Source organism: Danio rerio, chromosome 3 (genome assembly GCF_052040795.2).
Source record: "Danio rerio strain M-AB ecotype USA chromosome 3, GRCz13ab, whole genome shotgun sequence".
Taxonomy (NCBI): domain Eukaryota; kingdom Metazoa; phylum Chordata; class Actinopteri; order Cypriniformes; family Danionidae; genus Danio; species Danio rerio.
Genome location: NC_141023.1, coordinates 15,178,353 through 15,195,368, shown reverse-complemented (window position 1 = coordinate 15,195,368; position 17,016 = coordinate 15,178,353). Strand labels below are relative to the sequence as shown.

Below are 17,016 nucleotides of genomic sequence, written 5' to 3'. Positions count from 1 at the left end.
TGCTGGTGATTGTCCTGTCTCTACAGATTTGGTAAGTGAGCGACCAGTGCTCTTTGTTTATTCAGTTTGTTCGTATCGAACTAAGTTAACTATTGCACCGAGTGTAAACATGTTAGCACCATAACCAAACTTTAACCTTGTGTAGGGTTTTCACCGCATTTAGTGACCGGAATAACACACCTTTCTGACACTACTTTCTGACACTACCTGCCGTGTGCATCTAAGTTTCCGGGAAATGCTGAGTTTTTTTTCTCTCATTCGCCGTGCGGTATTAAACATTGCATGAAAAATACACGCTTAGAGCAGTTCCTCCAATCAAATATCTTGTTTGTCGCAAGGGGCATGAATGAATTACCTGAATGAAAGAGCCAAACTGCAGTTAAAGTCCACCATTTAATAATTTGGCAAATAATTCGACTACAGATGTCCATGTAGGTTAAACACCATCACTTTCTCCTGTGTGTTTGTGTGTGTATTTTGACCCTGAAACTCGCGCGTGCCCAAATAGACACTCACACACCATCCCACTTTTCTTCCTCCGACACTCCCCCCTAAACAGAGCTGGACACGCCCACTTTTCTGACTTTTTCCAAAGTAGAGGTGTGAAAACACCCTGCTGAAACGAGGGGGTTTCATGGCCCTTTAAGGACCAGATCGTGTCTCCATTGATACCGACCCTCGCCTAGTGCCTTGGAGCAGCTGCTCAAGCTATATTCTTGTGTCCCTGGCTTGGAACACAGCAGGCATATAGGTGTCTCTACTCTGCCCTATGTGTACAGCAGGTTAGATGGGCTGGGAAGAACGTTGTAGACCCCTTGGATCAAACACCTGATTCTCAGTGGGTACACGTCCAGATGTGACATTCCGCTCCATCGCCTGCTCCCACTTCATCCAGGCACCTTGCTGCCGCATGGTCACGGCTCTGCTGGTTTTCTCCTCCTCAAATATAAATCAACTTCACTTAGTTTAAGGGTGCTTTCACATCTGTAGTTGGCTTCATTTGGTCCGGACCAAGGGTAATAAATGATACATTGTTGCATTTTCTGCCATCTTTGGGTCGTTTTCACACCACACTGCTGGCTTTGGTCCGAACCAGTTGAAACGAACCAAAATGCAGTCATCTGACAAAATCCACATCTCTCATTGGCCAGATGTTGTTGAACATATTTCCTAACCTGCTTATTGATTGGTCAGAATTCACGTGCGGGAAAATGCCAGGGAACTCCCGCAGGTAAACAAAACCTTTTACTCTGGAGGGACGACTGCGCTGACTGATTGTATGCCTGCTTTAGACAAACTATACATTACGAAAATGAAGCGCGGCCACGGCTGGAAAACAGTGTTTAATGCACCACTCTTAACTTCAGCAGGAGACGTGAATTAATTTAGCTAAACTGCGACATGGTCATCTTGTGGAAATATTACCAACGATCCATCAGGTAATGTTTTCCCCTCTCTCTCTCTCTCTCTCTCTCTCTGTTGGTAAAGCGCTGTCAACAAATATTTTTCCTCCATATCCCATAATGCACAGCGCATCGGCCTACGGCAGCTGAATTAGTCCAAAAGGTGCAGTACTTTTTGTGGTTGGACCTGTTTTAGTACGGATCATATTCTCACCACAAACGAACCGCTCCAGGGTTTGTTTGAAAGCATACCGAGACCACCTCTTCAAGCAGGTCTCAGTACGCTTATTTGGTCCGTTTTGGTGCGCACTCGAGTACGATTGCTGCATTCTCACCTGCCCAAACGAACTGTACCAAAAGGGGAAACGAACTCTTGTGCGATTCAATCGAACTAAATAAGGCAGGTGTGAAAGCACCCTTAGTTTGGCTTCATTATTTATTTAAAAATTGAAGATATTTAGCTAATTTTCCCCATGCAGTCAACAATGCATCAAACTCATAAACCAAGATGCATTTTAATGTTTGTTTTTTATTATTCAAACACATAAACAGTAATATTAAGAGTACATAAATGTGTAAAAACAGATGAATTTCAGGCGTTTTTACTCTGAATTACACCATAAGCTGACGTATGACAGAGCCTGGTTGTTTTGTTTGAAATAGATGACCTTGGTTAATATCTCCAGCAACATTATGGTCATCAATGGGGTCACGGATGTTCATGTCAGCACAGAATATGGCAAGCAAACAACCGATCTTGCTCAAGGCAGTTCGCCGACTGACTTTTCATTAGCCTCTGGGAATTATGGGAGCGCCTGACATACGCTGACATTCACACACTCAAACTCAGTCTTTCAACATACGGCGCACACACAAACACATCCATCCACATGTAACAAAATCCTCTGAGACACGGGTTCTCAACTCCAGCCTTCAAGATCCACTTTACTGCTGGGTTGAAGGGTTAGTTCACCCAAATATTTAATGCTAGCTCATGATCTCTTAACAAAACTGGGAACATGCCACTTTCGATTTTGGAAATTAGCTAATTTTACAACTATCCTAGAGTTAAACTGTTGAGTTTTACCAGTTTTTGAATTCATTTAGGCAATCTTAGGGTTTGGCAGGGGCACTTTTAGCTTAGCATAGGCCATTGAATCATGTTAGACCATTAGCATCTCGCTTGTAAAATGAAAAAAAGGAGATTTTCCTATTTAAAGTTTGACTCTTGTTCACGTAGTTAGATCAATGTAAAAAAGTTGCTACTTTTTAGCCTGATATGGCAGGATCTATACTTTCATTTTTACATAATTATCAATGCCATTATATTCATTTTCTTTTCTTTTACTTAATCCCTTTAATAATCAGGGGTCGCCACAGCGGAATGAACCGCCAAATTATCCAGCATGTTTCACGCAACGGATGCCCTTCCAGCTGCAACCCATCTCTGGGAAACATCCATACACACTCATTCACTCTGGACAATTTAGCCTACCCAATTCACCTGTACCACGTCTTTGGACTGTGGGGGAAACCAGAGCAACCGGAGGAAACCCACACGAACGCATGGAGAACATGCAAACTCCACACAGAAACACCAACTGACCCAGTCGAGGCTTGAACCAGCAACCTTCTTGCTGTGAGGCAACAGCACTACCTACTGCGCCGCCAATGCCATTACATAATAAATGCTAATAGTCCAATCCAATACAATGATTTGTGCTAAGCTAAAAGTGAACATTTTAGACTTATACATGTATGACAGTTAGCAGAAGTTACACAAAACTGTTCATAAAGGCTCCAGACTATGCACTTATTGTATTTGACCCTAATTATTTTGTTAAGCTGCCTCTGAATGTTCAGGTCTTGGGTTAAAACAAAAATAAAAGAAAGAGTTTGACTCTTCTTCATGTAGTTAGATCAAAGGGAAAATGAAAAGTTGCTAGCCTGATATATGGCTAGTAACAATACTCTCATTTTGACATCATAATCAATGCCATTGTAAAATAGATGCTAACGGTCTAATCTGATTCAATGATTTATGCTAAGCTAAGCTAAAAGTGAACATTTTATAATTTATACATGTACAACAGCAAGCAGAAGTTACACAGAACTGTTCATTAACACTCCAGACTATGTAATTATTGTATTTTTGACTCTTTAACTATTTTAAGGTTCAGGTCTTGGGTCAAAACAAAAATAGTAAAGAAGAGTTTGACTCTTCTTCATGTAGTTAGATCAATGGGAAAATTAAAAGTTGCTATTTTCTAGCCTGATACATGGCTAGTAACTATACTCTTATTTTGACAGAATAATCAATGCCATTGTATAATGGATGCTAACGGTCTAATCCGATTCAATGATTTATGCTAAGCTAAAAGCCAAGATGACTTTGTTTAGACATCTATTGGACATCTTTAAAAGACAAACAATAGCTTGCTGGATATTGTATAGTTTGAATGACCCCCAGGACCCTTTTTTTTAACTAACCACCATCATGTTTGACTAAATGAAGTAACTCATATACACCTATGATGCCTTGAGGGCGAGTAAATCATGCGCTAATTTTAATTTTAGGGTGAACTACCCCCTTAACTTGCTTGAATGTGTACAGTAATCCTGAAGGCCTTTATCAGCTGATTCAGGTGTTGGATCAGAGTTGGAGGACAAGTGGATCTCAAGTATCAGATCTGAAAATCTTTGCTCTATTCAGAGGTGCGTTTTTGTTGTTTATAAAGTGTGCATCCTGAGAGGTTCAGTCCCGCGAATATATGGGCAGGCGATTGTCTCCAGAGCCCGAGCTCTTCACTGGCATTAGTACACACAGATACACAGCATAGATCACGCACCAAATTCAACAGTGGGACGGTTTGATTGTGGCGTCCCTAAAACTCCAGGCTGAGTGTGCATGAAGGTGTATCATAATTGTGTGTGTATCTCTCTTATCAGCACCATTGAATCTAAAGGCGCGAAGCCAGAAAGGCATACGGAGTCTAATGTCACTCTTAACCGCTGATATTTGTGAGTTCATAGCGGCGGTCAAAATCCTCTCACTTCTGTGGATTGGCTTTAAAGTCCGCTTGAGTAACTGGGAGTCAAAAACCCACCTCAAATTCCACACGCTCCTCTTTCCTAAGAAAAACGTTTACACAGCTTTGTAGTCAGATCTTTTCCCCTCCTTCAGTCACATTCACTCTCGCAAACACACACAAAAAATAAATCTCTTTCTTTTGTGGAGTTTCAAGACAGATTAGGGACACCCAACAGATACCCATCCCACCCAATCCCAATTCATCCTGTTAAGAATCGAGAGAGAGATCCTCGACGTGTTCAGTGGAGGATGCGCTCCAAGTATTGGGGGTGAGGATTTTCCTTGACGAATTTCTGGATGTACCAGCAGGTTAAATGGGCCTTTAGGTCCTCCTCAACCACAAAATCCATTGCAGCCTAAGGGAAGAAGAAAATACAAACCTAATATTAATGCACACCACACCATAAAACATAGTTAACTATTATTATTTACTATTTAATTCATGTTTATTTCTATAGCACTTGTAGATTGTGTAAACTTAACTGTGTCCAAGTCAGTTTTTAGAGTTGAAGTTCAGTTTAGTTCAGTTCAGTGTAGTTTAATTTTTGCTGCTGAAAGCCCAAATCACTGAAGAGCAAACTCATCAATGTGCAGAAACGCAAGCGCTAAACCAAGCAAGCCAGTGGGAATTGTGATGAAGAACAAACTTCAGCAATTGATAAAAGTGAAGGAAAACTACACAGCTACAGTTTGGGATACTTGATTCTGATTGGTCAATCATGCCACACAGCAGTTTACTATGCCATCATAACAACTGATAAATAAGCTAATTTACTAAAAGCTTCCTGCGATCGTTTTATATAGTGGAGGAGGTCTGTGGATGCTTTAAGAAAATGCATTTAAAAGATGTAATGTTGAAATAATTAATAAGTTGGCAAAAGCTGAAGTTATCAATAATGAAACATTTCATCTAATACATTAGATAAACAATAATAAAACACATTAGGATAAAAAAAAGCAACTACATACACTCACCGGCCACTTTATTAGGTACACCTGTCCAACTGCTCCTGAACTCAAATTTCTAATCAGCCAATCACATGGCAGCACCTCAATGCATTTAGGCATGTAGGCATGGTCAAGACAATCTGCTGCAGTTCAAACAGAGCATCAGAATGGGGAAGAAAAGAGATTTAAGTGACTAAACATGGTTGTTGGTGGCCGAAGGGCTGGTCCGACTATTTTAACTGCTGATCTACTGGGATTTTCCCACACAACCATCTCTAGGGTTTACAGAGAATGGTCTGAAAAAGAGAAAATATCAAGTGAGCGGCAGTTCTGTGGGCACAAATGCCTTGTTGATGCCAGAGGTCAGAGGAGAATGGCCAGACTGGTTCCAGCTGTCAGAAAGGCATCAATAACTCAAATAACCACTTGCTACAACCGAGGTATGCAAAAGAGCATCTCTGCATGCACAACACAACCAACCTTGAGGCGGATGGGCTACAGCAGCAAAAGACCACACAGGGTGCGAATCCTGTGCGCTAAGAACAGTAAACTGAGGCTACAATTCACACAAGCTCACCAAAGTTGGACAAGAGAGGATTGGAGAAACGTTGCCTGGTCTGATGAGTCTCAATTTCTGCTGCAACATTCGGATGGTAGGGTCAGAATTTGGCGTCACCAACATGAAAGCATGGATCAATCCTGCCTTGGTGTGAGGCTGTGGGTGAGATATTCTTGGCACACTTTGGGCCTATTGGCACCAATTGAGCATCATGTCAACGCCACAGCCTACCTAAGTATTGTTACTGACCATGTCCATCCCTTTATGACCACAGTGTACCCATCTTCTGATGGCTACTTCCAGCAGGATAACGCACTAAAGAATTAATAATCTCAGATTGGTTTCTTGAACACGATGATGAGTTCTCTGAACTCAAATAGCATTCACAGTCGCCAGACTTCAATCCAATAAAGTACCTTCGGGATGTGGTGGAAAGGGAAATTCACTTTATGGATGTGTAGCTGACAAATCTGCAGCAACAATGTGATGATATCATGTCAATATGGACCAAAATCTCTGAGGAATATTTCCAGTACCTTGTTGAATCTATACCACAGGGATTAGGACAGTTCTGAAGGCAAAAGGGGGTCCAACCTGGTACTAGTAAGGTGTACCTAATAAAGTGGCCAGTGAGTGTATATTGCAGAAAAAAACAATATTGCAATGTTGTATTTTTCCATTATCTCTAATTTAACCTAATCAACCCTAGTGAGTGTTTAAATTGCACTTTAATCTACTAGTAATTTTAGAAATAGCAAGTATTGTCATCATGGCAACGACTAAATCAAATCAGTTATTAAAAGTAATATGTTTTTAAAATCTCTCTGCTATTTGGTAAATATCTGAAAAACCATTACAATTTCACAGGAAAGCTAACAAGTTTGTCTTCAGCTGTACATTAATCCTTATGTACAGTATAAACTGATTTGATCTCGCATAACCTTCTACAACCTTGGCCAGGTGTTTGGCGATCTCTCGTCCTCTGTAAGCTTCAGGGACCTCCGTGTGCTGCAAATCCACCGTCTTCTTGCCCACATATTCATACAGCAGCACAGCCTTGTCATGGGAGCCTTCCACAAGCAAAGCAACAGACGCAAATATATTAGTCGACATGCAGTAAACAACTAATTAAATGTGTAAAACATAGCCAGTCGGACAAGATACGTGACCGTGCGATGATGTTCGTTTTCAACATATTCCGAGGAAACACTGCGGTCAAGCCAGCCGCGGTTCGGAAAAACACAGTCAAGCCAGCCGCGCTTTATATTTCGGTGCGCGCGTATTATTATCATTACGGTAATGCCAGCAGCCACACAGAGAGCGCTCCACAGAGCACCCATTTCCCCCAGAACAGAGAGATAACAACGAAATATAAGTTTATCCCCCTTTCCTCCCACGTATGCTTTATTAAACAATTTATTAGCTTTTTTTGACTGTTGTTATTTTAAGAAATTGGTTTCTGGGCTTACCTTTAATTTCCTCAAGTTTATCTTTTTGCTTCAAATGATTTTATAGCAGATCAAACGGACAGAATAAATATAAGATTTCTAAATACACAAAATGCGTTTCTACTTCTCCTAGCCAACTACAGTACATTGCTAATAAGGTTAAATGCAATTTTATACAACGTGGCTAACCTCAGAAAGTGAAAACAATCATAAAGTAGTCCAACAAAACATTATTTGAATTACAAATTTATGTTTATTTCATTTAAAGGGGATTTAAAAGGTTATGCTTCTTTCAGTATATGGGATATGGGGCATTATTACACTTTAGATGACTGTAAAGACCTTATTATTTGTTATAAGTAGAATAGAACAACAATAAGATCTGATGCAGGAAGTCAAATACTAAGCATACATCATATGAAGCCTGTTTTACTGCAGCATTTTGGAGAAATGTACCATTAACACACTTTAAAGTGCTATAAAGAAATAAGTAGAAAAAAAACAAAGTTTGGTTCTGATACAGGATGTACATGAATACCTCATGTAAAAGACCTCATTTAGGTGAGCAGAAGAAAACAATGGACAGGACATCCAATATTATATGCATACCTCATAATAACTTACTGCAGCATTTTGGAGAAATGTGCTATTATTGAGCTATAAAGTCTTTAGAGTGCTATAAATACATTGTTTGACATAAGTTAAATAAAAGACTGATCTGGTTTGATTCTGGATGTCCCATGCTATATGCATATATACTACATCTGAATACTTTTTACTTCTTCTTCTTACCTACTATTTGGAAAAAAAATTGCTCATTTAAAATATGTAGAAAAAAACAATAGTCAGGTCTGATACAGGACATCACATTCTAAACTTCAAATAAAGACTTGTTACTGCAGTGTTTTGGAGAAATTGGGTATTAACATTACTCAGTGTTATAAAGACCCAATTTCCAATAAGTAGACAAAAACAATGATCAGTTCCTGTACAGAACATCCCATGCTATATGTGTACTTCATATGAAATCTTTTTACTGCACTGTTTTGGAGAAACGGGCTAATAACCTAATAAAAAGTGCTATAAAGACTACATTTCAAATAAGTAGGAAAAAAACAATGGTCAGTTCTTATACAGGACATACCATACTATATATGTACTACACAAGAAAACTTTTAACTACAGTGTTTTGGAGGAACAGGGTATTAACATATTTTAAAGTGCTATAAAAAACCCAATTCAAATAAGTAGAAAAATACAATGGTCAGTTCTTATACAGGACATCCCATACTATATGTGTACTTCACATTAAATCTTCTTACTGCACTGTTTTAGAGAAATTGTATATTAATATGATTTAAAGTGTTATAAGGACCTTATTTCTAATAAGTAGAAAAATAACAATGGTCAGTTCTTATACAGCACATCCCATACTATGTGTGAACTTCACATGAAACCTTATTACTGCAGTGTTTTGGAGAAATTGTATATTATTATATTTCAAAGTGTTATAAAGACCCCAATTTAAATAAGTAGAAAAAACAATGGTCAGTTCTTATACAGGACATCCCATACTATATATGTACTTCACATGAAACCTTTTTACTGCAGCATTTTAAAGAGACAGGGTATTAACATAATATAAAATACTATAAAGACCGCATTTTAAATAAGTAGAAAAAAACAATGGTCAGTTCTTACACAGGACATCCCATACTATATATGTACTTCACATGAAACCTTTTTACTGCAGCATTTTAAAGAGATGGGGTATTACCATTGTATAAAATACTATAAAGACCGCAATTTAAATAAGTAGAAAAAAACAATGGTGAGTTCTTACACAGGACATCCCATACTATGTGTGAACTTCACATGAAAACTTATTACTGCAGTGTTTTGGAGAAATTGTATATTATTATATTTCAAAGTGTTATAAAGACCCCAATTTAAATAAGTAGAAAAAAACAATGGTCAGTTCTTATACAGGACATCCCATACTATATATGTACTTCACATGAAAGCTTTTTACTGCAGCATTTTAAAGAGACAGGGTATTAACATAATATAGAATAATATAAAGACCGCATTTTAAATAAGTAGAAAAAAACAATGGTCAGTTCTTACACAGGACATCCCATACTATATATGTACTTCACATGAAACCTTTTTACTGCAGCATTTTAAAGAGATGGGGTATTAACTTAATATAAAATACTATAAAGACCGCAATTTAAATAAGTAGAAAAAAACAATGGTCAGTTCTTACACAGGACATCCCATACTATGTGTAGACTTCACATGAAACCTTATTACTGCAGTGTTTTGAAGAAATTGTATAATATTATATTTCAAAGTGTTATAAAGACCCCCTTTTAAATAAGTAGAAAAAAATAATGGTCAGTTCTTATACAGGACATCCCATACTATGTGTGAACTTCACATGAAACCTATTTACTGCAGCATTTTAGAGAAATGGGGTATTAACATAAAATAAAGTGCTATAAAGACCCCATTTCAAATAAGTAGAAAAAAACAATGATCAGTTCTTATACAAGACATCCCATACTATATATGTACTTCACATGAAACCTTTTTACTGCAGCATTTTAAAGAGACGGGGTATTAACATAATATAAAATACTATAAAGACCGCATTTTAAATAAGTAGAAAAAAACAATGGTCAGTTCTTACACAGGACATCCCATAATATGTGTGGACTTCACATGAAACCTTATTACTGCAGTGTTTTGGAGAAATTGTATAATATTATATTTCAAAGTGTTATAAAGACCCCAATTTAAATAAGTAGAAAAAAACAATGGTCAGTTATTATACACGACATCCCATACTATATCTGTACTTCACATAAAACCTATTTACTGCAGCATTTTAGAGAAATGGGGTATTAACATAATATAAAGTGCTATAAAGACCCCATTTCAAATAAGTATAAAAAAACAATGGTCAGTTTTTGTACAAGACATTCCATATTATGTGTGTACATTACATGAAACATTCTTACTGCACTGTTTTGGAGAAATGAGGTATTAACATAACATAAAGTTGTATAAAAACCCCATTTCAAATAAGTAGAAAAAAACAATGGTCAGATCTTATACAGGACATCCCATACTATATATGTACTTCACATGAAACCTTTTTACTGCAGCATTTTAAAGAAACAGGATATTAACATAATATAAAGTACTATAAAGACCGCATTTTAAATAAGAAGGAAAAAAAACAATTGTCAGTTGTTATACAGGACATCCCATACTATATGTGTACTTCACATGAAAACTTCTTACTGCAGCATTTTGGAGAAGAGGGGTATTAACATCATAATATAAACTGATATAAAAACCCCATTTCAAATAAGTAGAAAAAACAATTGTCAGTTTTTATACAGGACATCCTATACTATATGTGTACTTCACATGAAACCTTTTTACTGCAGCATTTTGGAGAAACAGGGTATTACATAGAAAAAGTACTATAAATACCCCCTTTCAAATAAGTAGAAAGAAACAATGGTCAGATCTTATACAGGACATCCTAATTTATGTGTGTACTTCACATAAAAGCTTTTTACTGCAGCATTTTAAAGAAACGGGGTATTAACATAATATAAAGTACTATAAAGAGTTTATTTTAAATAAGTAGAAAAAAACAATGGTCAGTTCTTATACAGGACATTTCATACTATATGTGCACTTCACATGAAACATTTTTACTGCAGCGTTTTTGGGAAACAGGGTATTAACATATGATAAAGTGCTATAAAGAGCCCATTTCCAATAAGTAGAAAAAAACAATGGTCAGTTCTTACATAGGACATCCCATACTATGTACTTGACATAAACCTTTCTTACTGCACTGTTTTGGAAAAATGGGGTATTAACATAATATAAAGTACTATAAAGACCCCATTTCCAATAAGTAGAAAGAAACAATTGTCAGTTCTTATTCAGGACATCCCATACTTTTTGTGTACTTCACATAAAAACTTTTTACTGCACTGTTTTGGAGAATTGAGGTAATAACCTAATATAAAGTGCTATAAAGACCGCATTTCAAAAAAGTAGAAAAAAACAATAGTCAGTTCTTATACAGGACATACCATACTATATGTGTACTTCACATGAAACCTTTTTACTGCAGCGTTTTGGAGAAAGGGGGTATTAACATAATATAAAGTGCTATAAAGACCCTATTTCAAATAAGTAGAAAAAGACAATGGTCAGTTCTTATACAGGACATCCCATACTATATCTGTACTTCACATAAAACCTATTTACTGCAGCGTTTTGGAGAAAGAGGGTATTAACATAATATAAAGTGCTATAAAGACGGCATTTCAAATAAGTAGAAAAAAACAATGGTCAGTTCTTATACAGGACATACCATACTATATGTGTACTTCACATGAAACCTTTTTACTGCAGTATTTTGGAGAAAGGGGGTATTAACATGATATAAAGTGCTTTAAAGACCCCATTTCAAATAAGTAGAAAAAGACAATGGTCAGTTCTTATACATGACATACCATACTATATCTGTACTTCACATGAAACCTATTTACTGCAGCGTTTTGGAGAAAGGGGGTATTAACATAATATAAAGTGCTATATAGACCGCATTTCAAATAAGTAGAAAAAAACAATTGTCAGTTCTTATTCAGGACATCCCATACTTTTTGTGTACTTCACATAAAAACTTTTTACTGCACTGTTTTGGAGAATTGAGGTAATAACCTAATATAAAGTGCTATAAAGACCGCATTTCAAAAAAGTAGAAAAAAACAATAGTCAGTTCTTATACAGGACATACCATACTATATGTGTACTTCACATGAAACCTTTTTACTGCAGCGTTTTGGAGAAAGGGGGTATTAACATAATATAAAGTGCTATAAAGACCCTATTTCAAATAAGTAGAAAAAGACAATGGTCAGTTCTTATACAGGACATCCCATACTATATCTGTACTTCACATAAAACCTATTTACTGCAGCGTTTTGGAGAAAGAGGGTATTAACATAATATAAAGTGCTATAAAGACGGCATTTCAAATAAGTAGAAAAAAACAATGGTCAGTTCTTATACAGGACATACCATACTATATGTGTACTTCACATGAAACCTTTTTACTGCAGTATTTTGGAGAAAGGGGGTATTAACATGATATAAAGTGCTTTAAAGACCCCATTTCAAATAAGTAGAAAAAGACAATGGTCAGTTCTTATACATGACATACCATACTATATCTGTACTTCACATGAAACCTATTTACTGCAGCGTTTTGGAGAAAGGGGGTATTAACATAATATAAAGTGCTATATAGACCGCATTTCAAATAAGTAGAAAAAAACAATTGTCAGTTCTTATTCAGGACATCCCATACTTTTTGTGTACTTCACATAAAAACTTTTTACTGCACTGTTTTGGAGAATTGAGGTAATAACCTAATATAAAGTGCTATAAAGACCGCATTTCAAAAAAGTAGAAAAAAACAATAGTCAGTTCTTATACAGGACATACCATACTATATGTGTACTTCACATGAAACCTTTTTACTGCAGCGTTTTGGAGAAAGGGGGTATTAACATAATATAAAGTGCTATAAAGACCCTATTTCAAATAAGTAGAAAAAGACAATGGTCAGTTCTTATACAGGACATCCCATACTATATCTGTACTTCACATAAAACCTATTTACTGCAGCGTTTTGGAGAAAGAGGGTATTAACATAATATAAAGTGCTATAAAGACGGCATTTCAAATAAGTAGAAAAAAACAATGGTCAGTTCTTATACAGGACATACCATACTATATGTGTACTTCACATGAAACCTTTTTACTGCAGTATTTTGGAGAAAGGGGGTATTAACATGATATAAAGTGCTTTAAAGACCCCATTTCAAATAAGTAGAAAAAGACAATGGTCAGTTCTTATACATGACATACCATACTATATCTGTACTTCACATGAAACCTATTTACTGCAGCGTTTTGGAGAAAGGGGGTATTAACATAATATAAAGTGCTATATAGACCGCATTTCAAATAAGTAGAAAAAAACAATGGTCAGTTCTTATACAGGACATACCATACTATATGTGTACTTCACATGAAACCTTTTTACTGCAGCATTTTGGAGAAAGGGGGTATTAACATAATATAAAGTGCTATAAAGACCTCATTTCAAATAAGTAGAAAAAAACAATGGTCAGTTCTTATACAGGACATCCCATACTATATCTGTACTTCACATGAAACTTATTTACTGCAGCATTTTGGAGAAATGGGGTATTAACATAATATAAAGTGCTATAAAGACCCCATTTCAAATAAGTAGAAAAAACAATGGTCAGTTCTTGTACAGGACATCCCATACTATATATGTACTTCACATGAAACCTTTTTACTGCAGCATTTTAAAGAGACGGGGTATTAACATAAAATAAAATACTATAAAGACCGCATTTTAAATAAGTAGAAAAAAAACAATGGTCAGTTCTTACACAGGTCATCCCATACTATGTGTGGACTTCACATGAAACCTTATTACTGCAGTGTTTTGGAGAAATTGTATAATATTATATTTCAAAGTGTTATAAAGACCCCAATTTAAATAAGTAGAAAAAAACAATGGTCAGTTAATATACACGACATCCCATACTATGTCTGTACTTCACATGAAACCTATTTACAGCAGCATTTTAGAGAAATGGGGTATTAACATAATATAAAGTGCTATAAAGACCCCATTTCAAATAAGTAGAAAAAAACAATGGTCAGTTTTTGTACAAGACATTCCATATTTTGTGTGTACATCACATGAAACATTCTTACTGCACTGTTTTGGATAAATGAGGTATTAACATAACATAAAGTTGTATAAAAAACCCATTTCAAATAAGTAGAAAAAAACAAGGGTCAGATCTTATACAGGACATGCTAATCTATGTGTGTACTTCACATGAAATCTTTTTGCTGCAGCATTTTAAAGAAACGGGATATTAACATAATATAAAGTACTATAAAGACCGCATTTTAAATAAGAAGGAAAAAACATTTGTCAGTTGTTATACAGGACATCCCATACTATATGTGTACCTCACATGAAAACTTCTTACTGCACTGTTTTGGAGAAGCGGGTTATTAACATCATAATATAAAGTGATATAAAAACCCAATTTCAAATAAGTAGAAAAAACAATTGTCAGTTGTTAAACAGGACATCCCATACTATATGTGTACTTCACATGAAACCTTTTTACTGCAGCATTTTGGAGAAACAGGGTATTACATAGAAAAAGTACTAAAAATACCCCCTTTCAAATAAGTAGAAAAAAATAATGGTCAGATCTTATACAGGACATCCTAATCTATGTGTGTATTTCACATAAAAGCTTTTTACTGCAGCATTTTAAAGAAACGGGGCATTAACATAATATAAAGTACTATAAAGAGTTTATTTTAAATAAGTAGAAAAAAACAATGGTCAGTTCTTATACAGGACATTTCATACTATATGTGCATTTCACATGAAACATTTTTACTGCAGCGTTTTTGGGAAACAGGGTATTAACATATGATAAAGTGCTATAAAGAGCCCATTTCCAATAAGTAGAAAAAAAACAATGGTCAGTTCTTACATAGGACATCCCAAACTATGTACTTGACATGAAACTTTCTTACTGCACTGTTTTGGAGAAATGGGGTATTAACATAATATAAAGTACTATACAGACCCCATTTCCAATAAGTAGAAAGAAACAATGGTCAGTTATTATTTAGGACATCCCATACTTTTTGTGTACTTCACATAAAAACTTTTTACTGCAGTGTTTTGGAGAATTGGGGTAATAACCTAATATAAAATGCTATAAAGACCGCATTTCAAAAAAGTAGAAAAAAACAATAGTCAGTTCTTATACAGGACATACCATACTATGTGTACTTCACATGAAACCTTTTTACTGCAGCATTTTGGAGAAGGGAGGTATTAACATAATATAAAGTGCTATAAAGACCCCATTTCAAATAAGTAGAAAAAGACAATGGTCAGTTCTTATACAGGACATCCCATACTATATGTGTACTTCACATGAAACCTTTTTACTGCAGCATTTTGGAGAAACAGGGTATTACATAGAAAAAGTACTATAAATACCCCCTTTCAAATAAGTAGAAAAAAACAATGGTCAGATCTTATACAGGACATCCTAATCTATGTGTGTACTTCACATAAAAGTTTTTTACTGCAGCATTTTAAAGAAACGGGGTATTAACGTAATATAAAGTACTATAAAGAGTTTATTTTAAATAAGTAGAAAAAACAATGGTCAGTTCTTATACAGGACATTTCATACTATATGTGCACTTCACATGAAACATTTTTACTGCAGCGTTTTTGGGAAACAGGGTATTAACATATGATAAAGTGCTATAAAGAGCCCATTTCCAATAAGTAGAAAAAAACAATGGTCAGTTCTTACATAGGACATCCCATACTATGTACTTGACATGAAACTTTCTTACTGCACTGTTTTGGAGAAATGGGGTATTAACATAATATAAAGTACTATACAGACCCCATTTCCAATAAGTAGAAAGAAACAATGGTCAGTTCTTATTCAGGACATCCCATACTAAATGTGCACTTCACATGAAACCTTTTTACTGCAGCGTTTTGGAGAACCGGGGTATTAACTTATTTTAAAGTGCTATAAAGAGCCCATTTCCAATAAGTAGAAAAAAACAATGGTCAGTTCTTAAACAGGACATCCCATACTATATGTGCACTTCACATGAAACCTTTTTACTGCAGCGTTTTGGAGAAACAGGGTATTAACATATTGTAAAGTGCTATAAAGAGTCCAATTCTAATAAGTAGAAAAAATCAATGGTCAGTTCTTATACATGACATCGCATACTACATATGTACTTCACATGAAACCTTTTTACTGCAGCATTTTGAAGAAACGGGGTATTAAGCTAATATCAAGTGCTATAAAGACCCCATTTCAAATAAGTAGAAAAAAACAACGGTCAGTTCTTAAACAGGACATCCCATACTATATGTGCACTTCACATGAAACCTTTTTACTGCAGCGTTTTGGAGAAACAGGGTAATAACATATTGTAAAGTGCTATAAAGAGTCCAATTCTAATAAGTAGAAAAAAACAATGGTCAGTTCTCATACAGGACATCCCATACTTTATGTGCTCTTCACATGAAACCTTTTTACTGCAGCATTTTAAAGAAACTGGGTATTAATATATTTTATAGTGCTATAAAGAGCCCATTTCCAATAAGTAGAAAAAAACAATGGTCAGTTCTTAAACAGGACATCCCATACTATATGTGCACTTCACATGAAACATTTTTACTGCAGCGTTTTGGAGAAATGGGGTATTAACATAATATAAAGTGTTATAAAGATCCCATTTCAAATAAGTAGAAAAATACAATGGTCAGTTCTTATACAGGACATCCCATACTATATGTGTACTTCACATGAAACCTTTTTACTGCAGCATTTTGGAGAAACGGGG

At 35.6% G+C, this 17,016-nt stretch overlaps 1 protein-coding gene across 4 annotated transcripts in view; it reads right to left on the bottom strand.

Moving 5' to 3' along the window:
* Positions 1–1,912: 1,912 nt before the first annotated feature.
* natd1 (zgc:110779) overlaps positions 1,913–17,016 on the bottom strand; it is a 30,291-nt gene continuing 15,187 nt past the window's right edge. Inside the window, exons 2-4 of one of the 4 annotated variants that reach the window (XR_015479341.1) lie at positions 6,953–7,210; positions 3,143–4,850; positions 1,913–2,535 (exon numbers count right to left, since the gene is read on the bottom strand). Coding sequence is in view for 2 of the 4 variants with exons in the window: in XM_087241812.1 (XP_087097938.1) it covers positions 4,734–4,850; positions 6,953–7,114 (279 nt within the window). In the remaining 2 variants the exon portion in view is untranslated. 4 annotated transcript variants of the gene reach the window in all.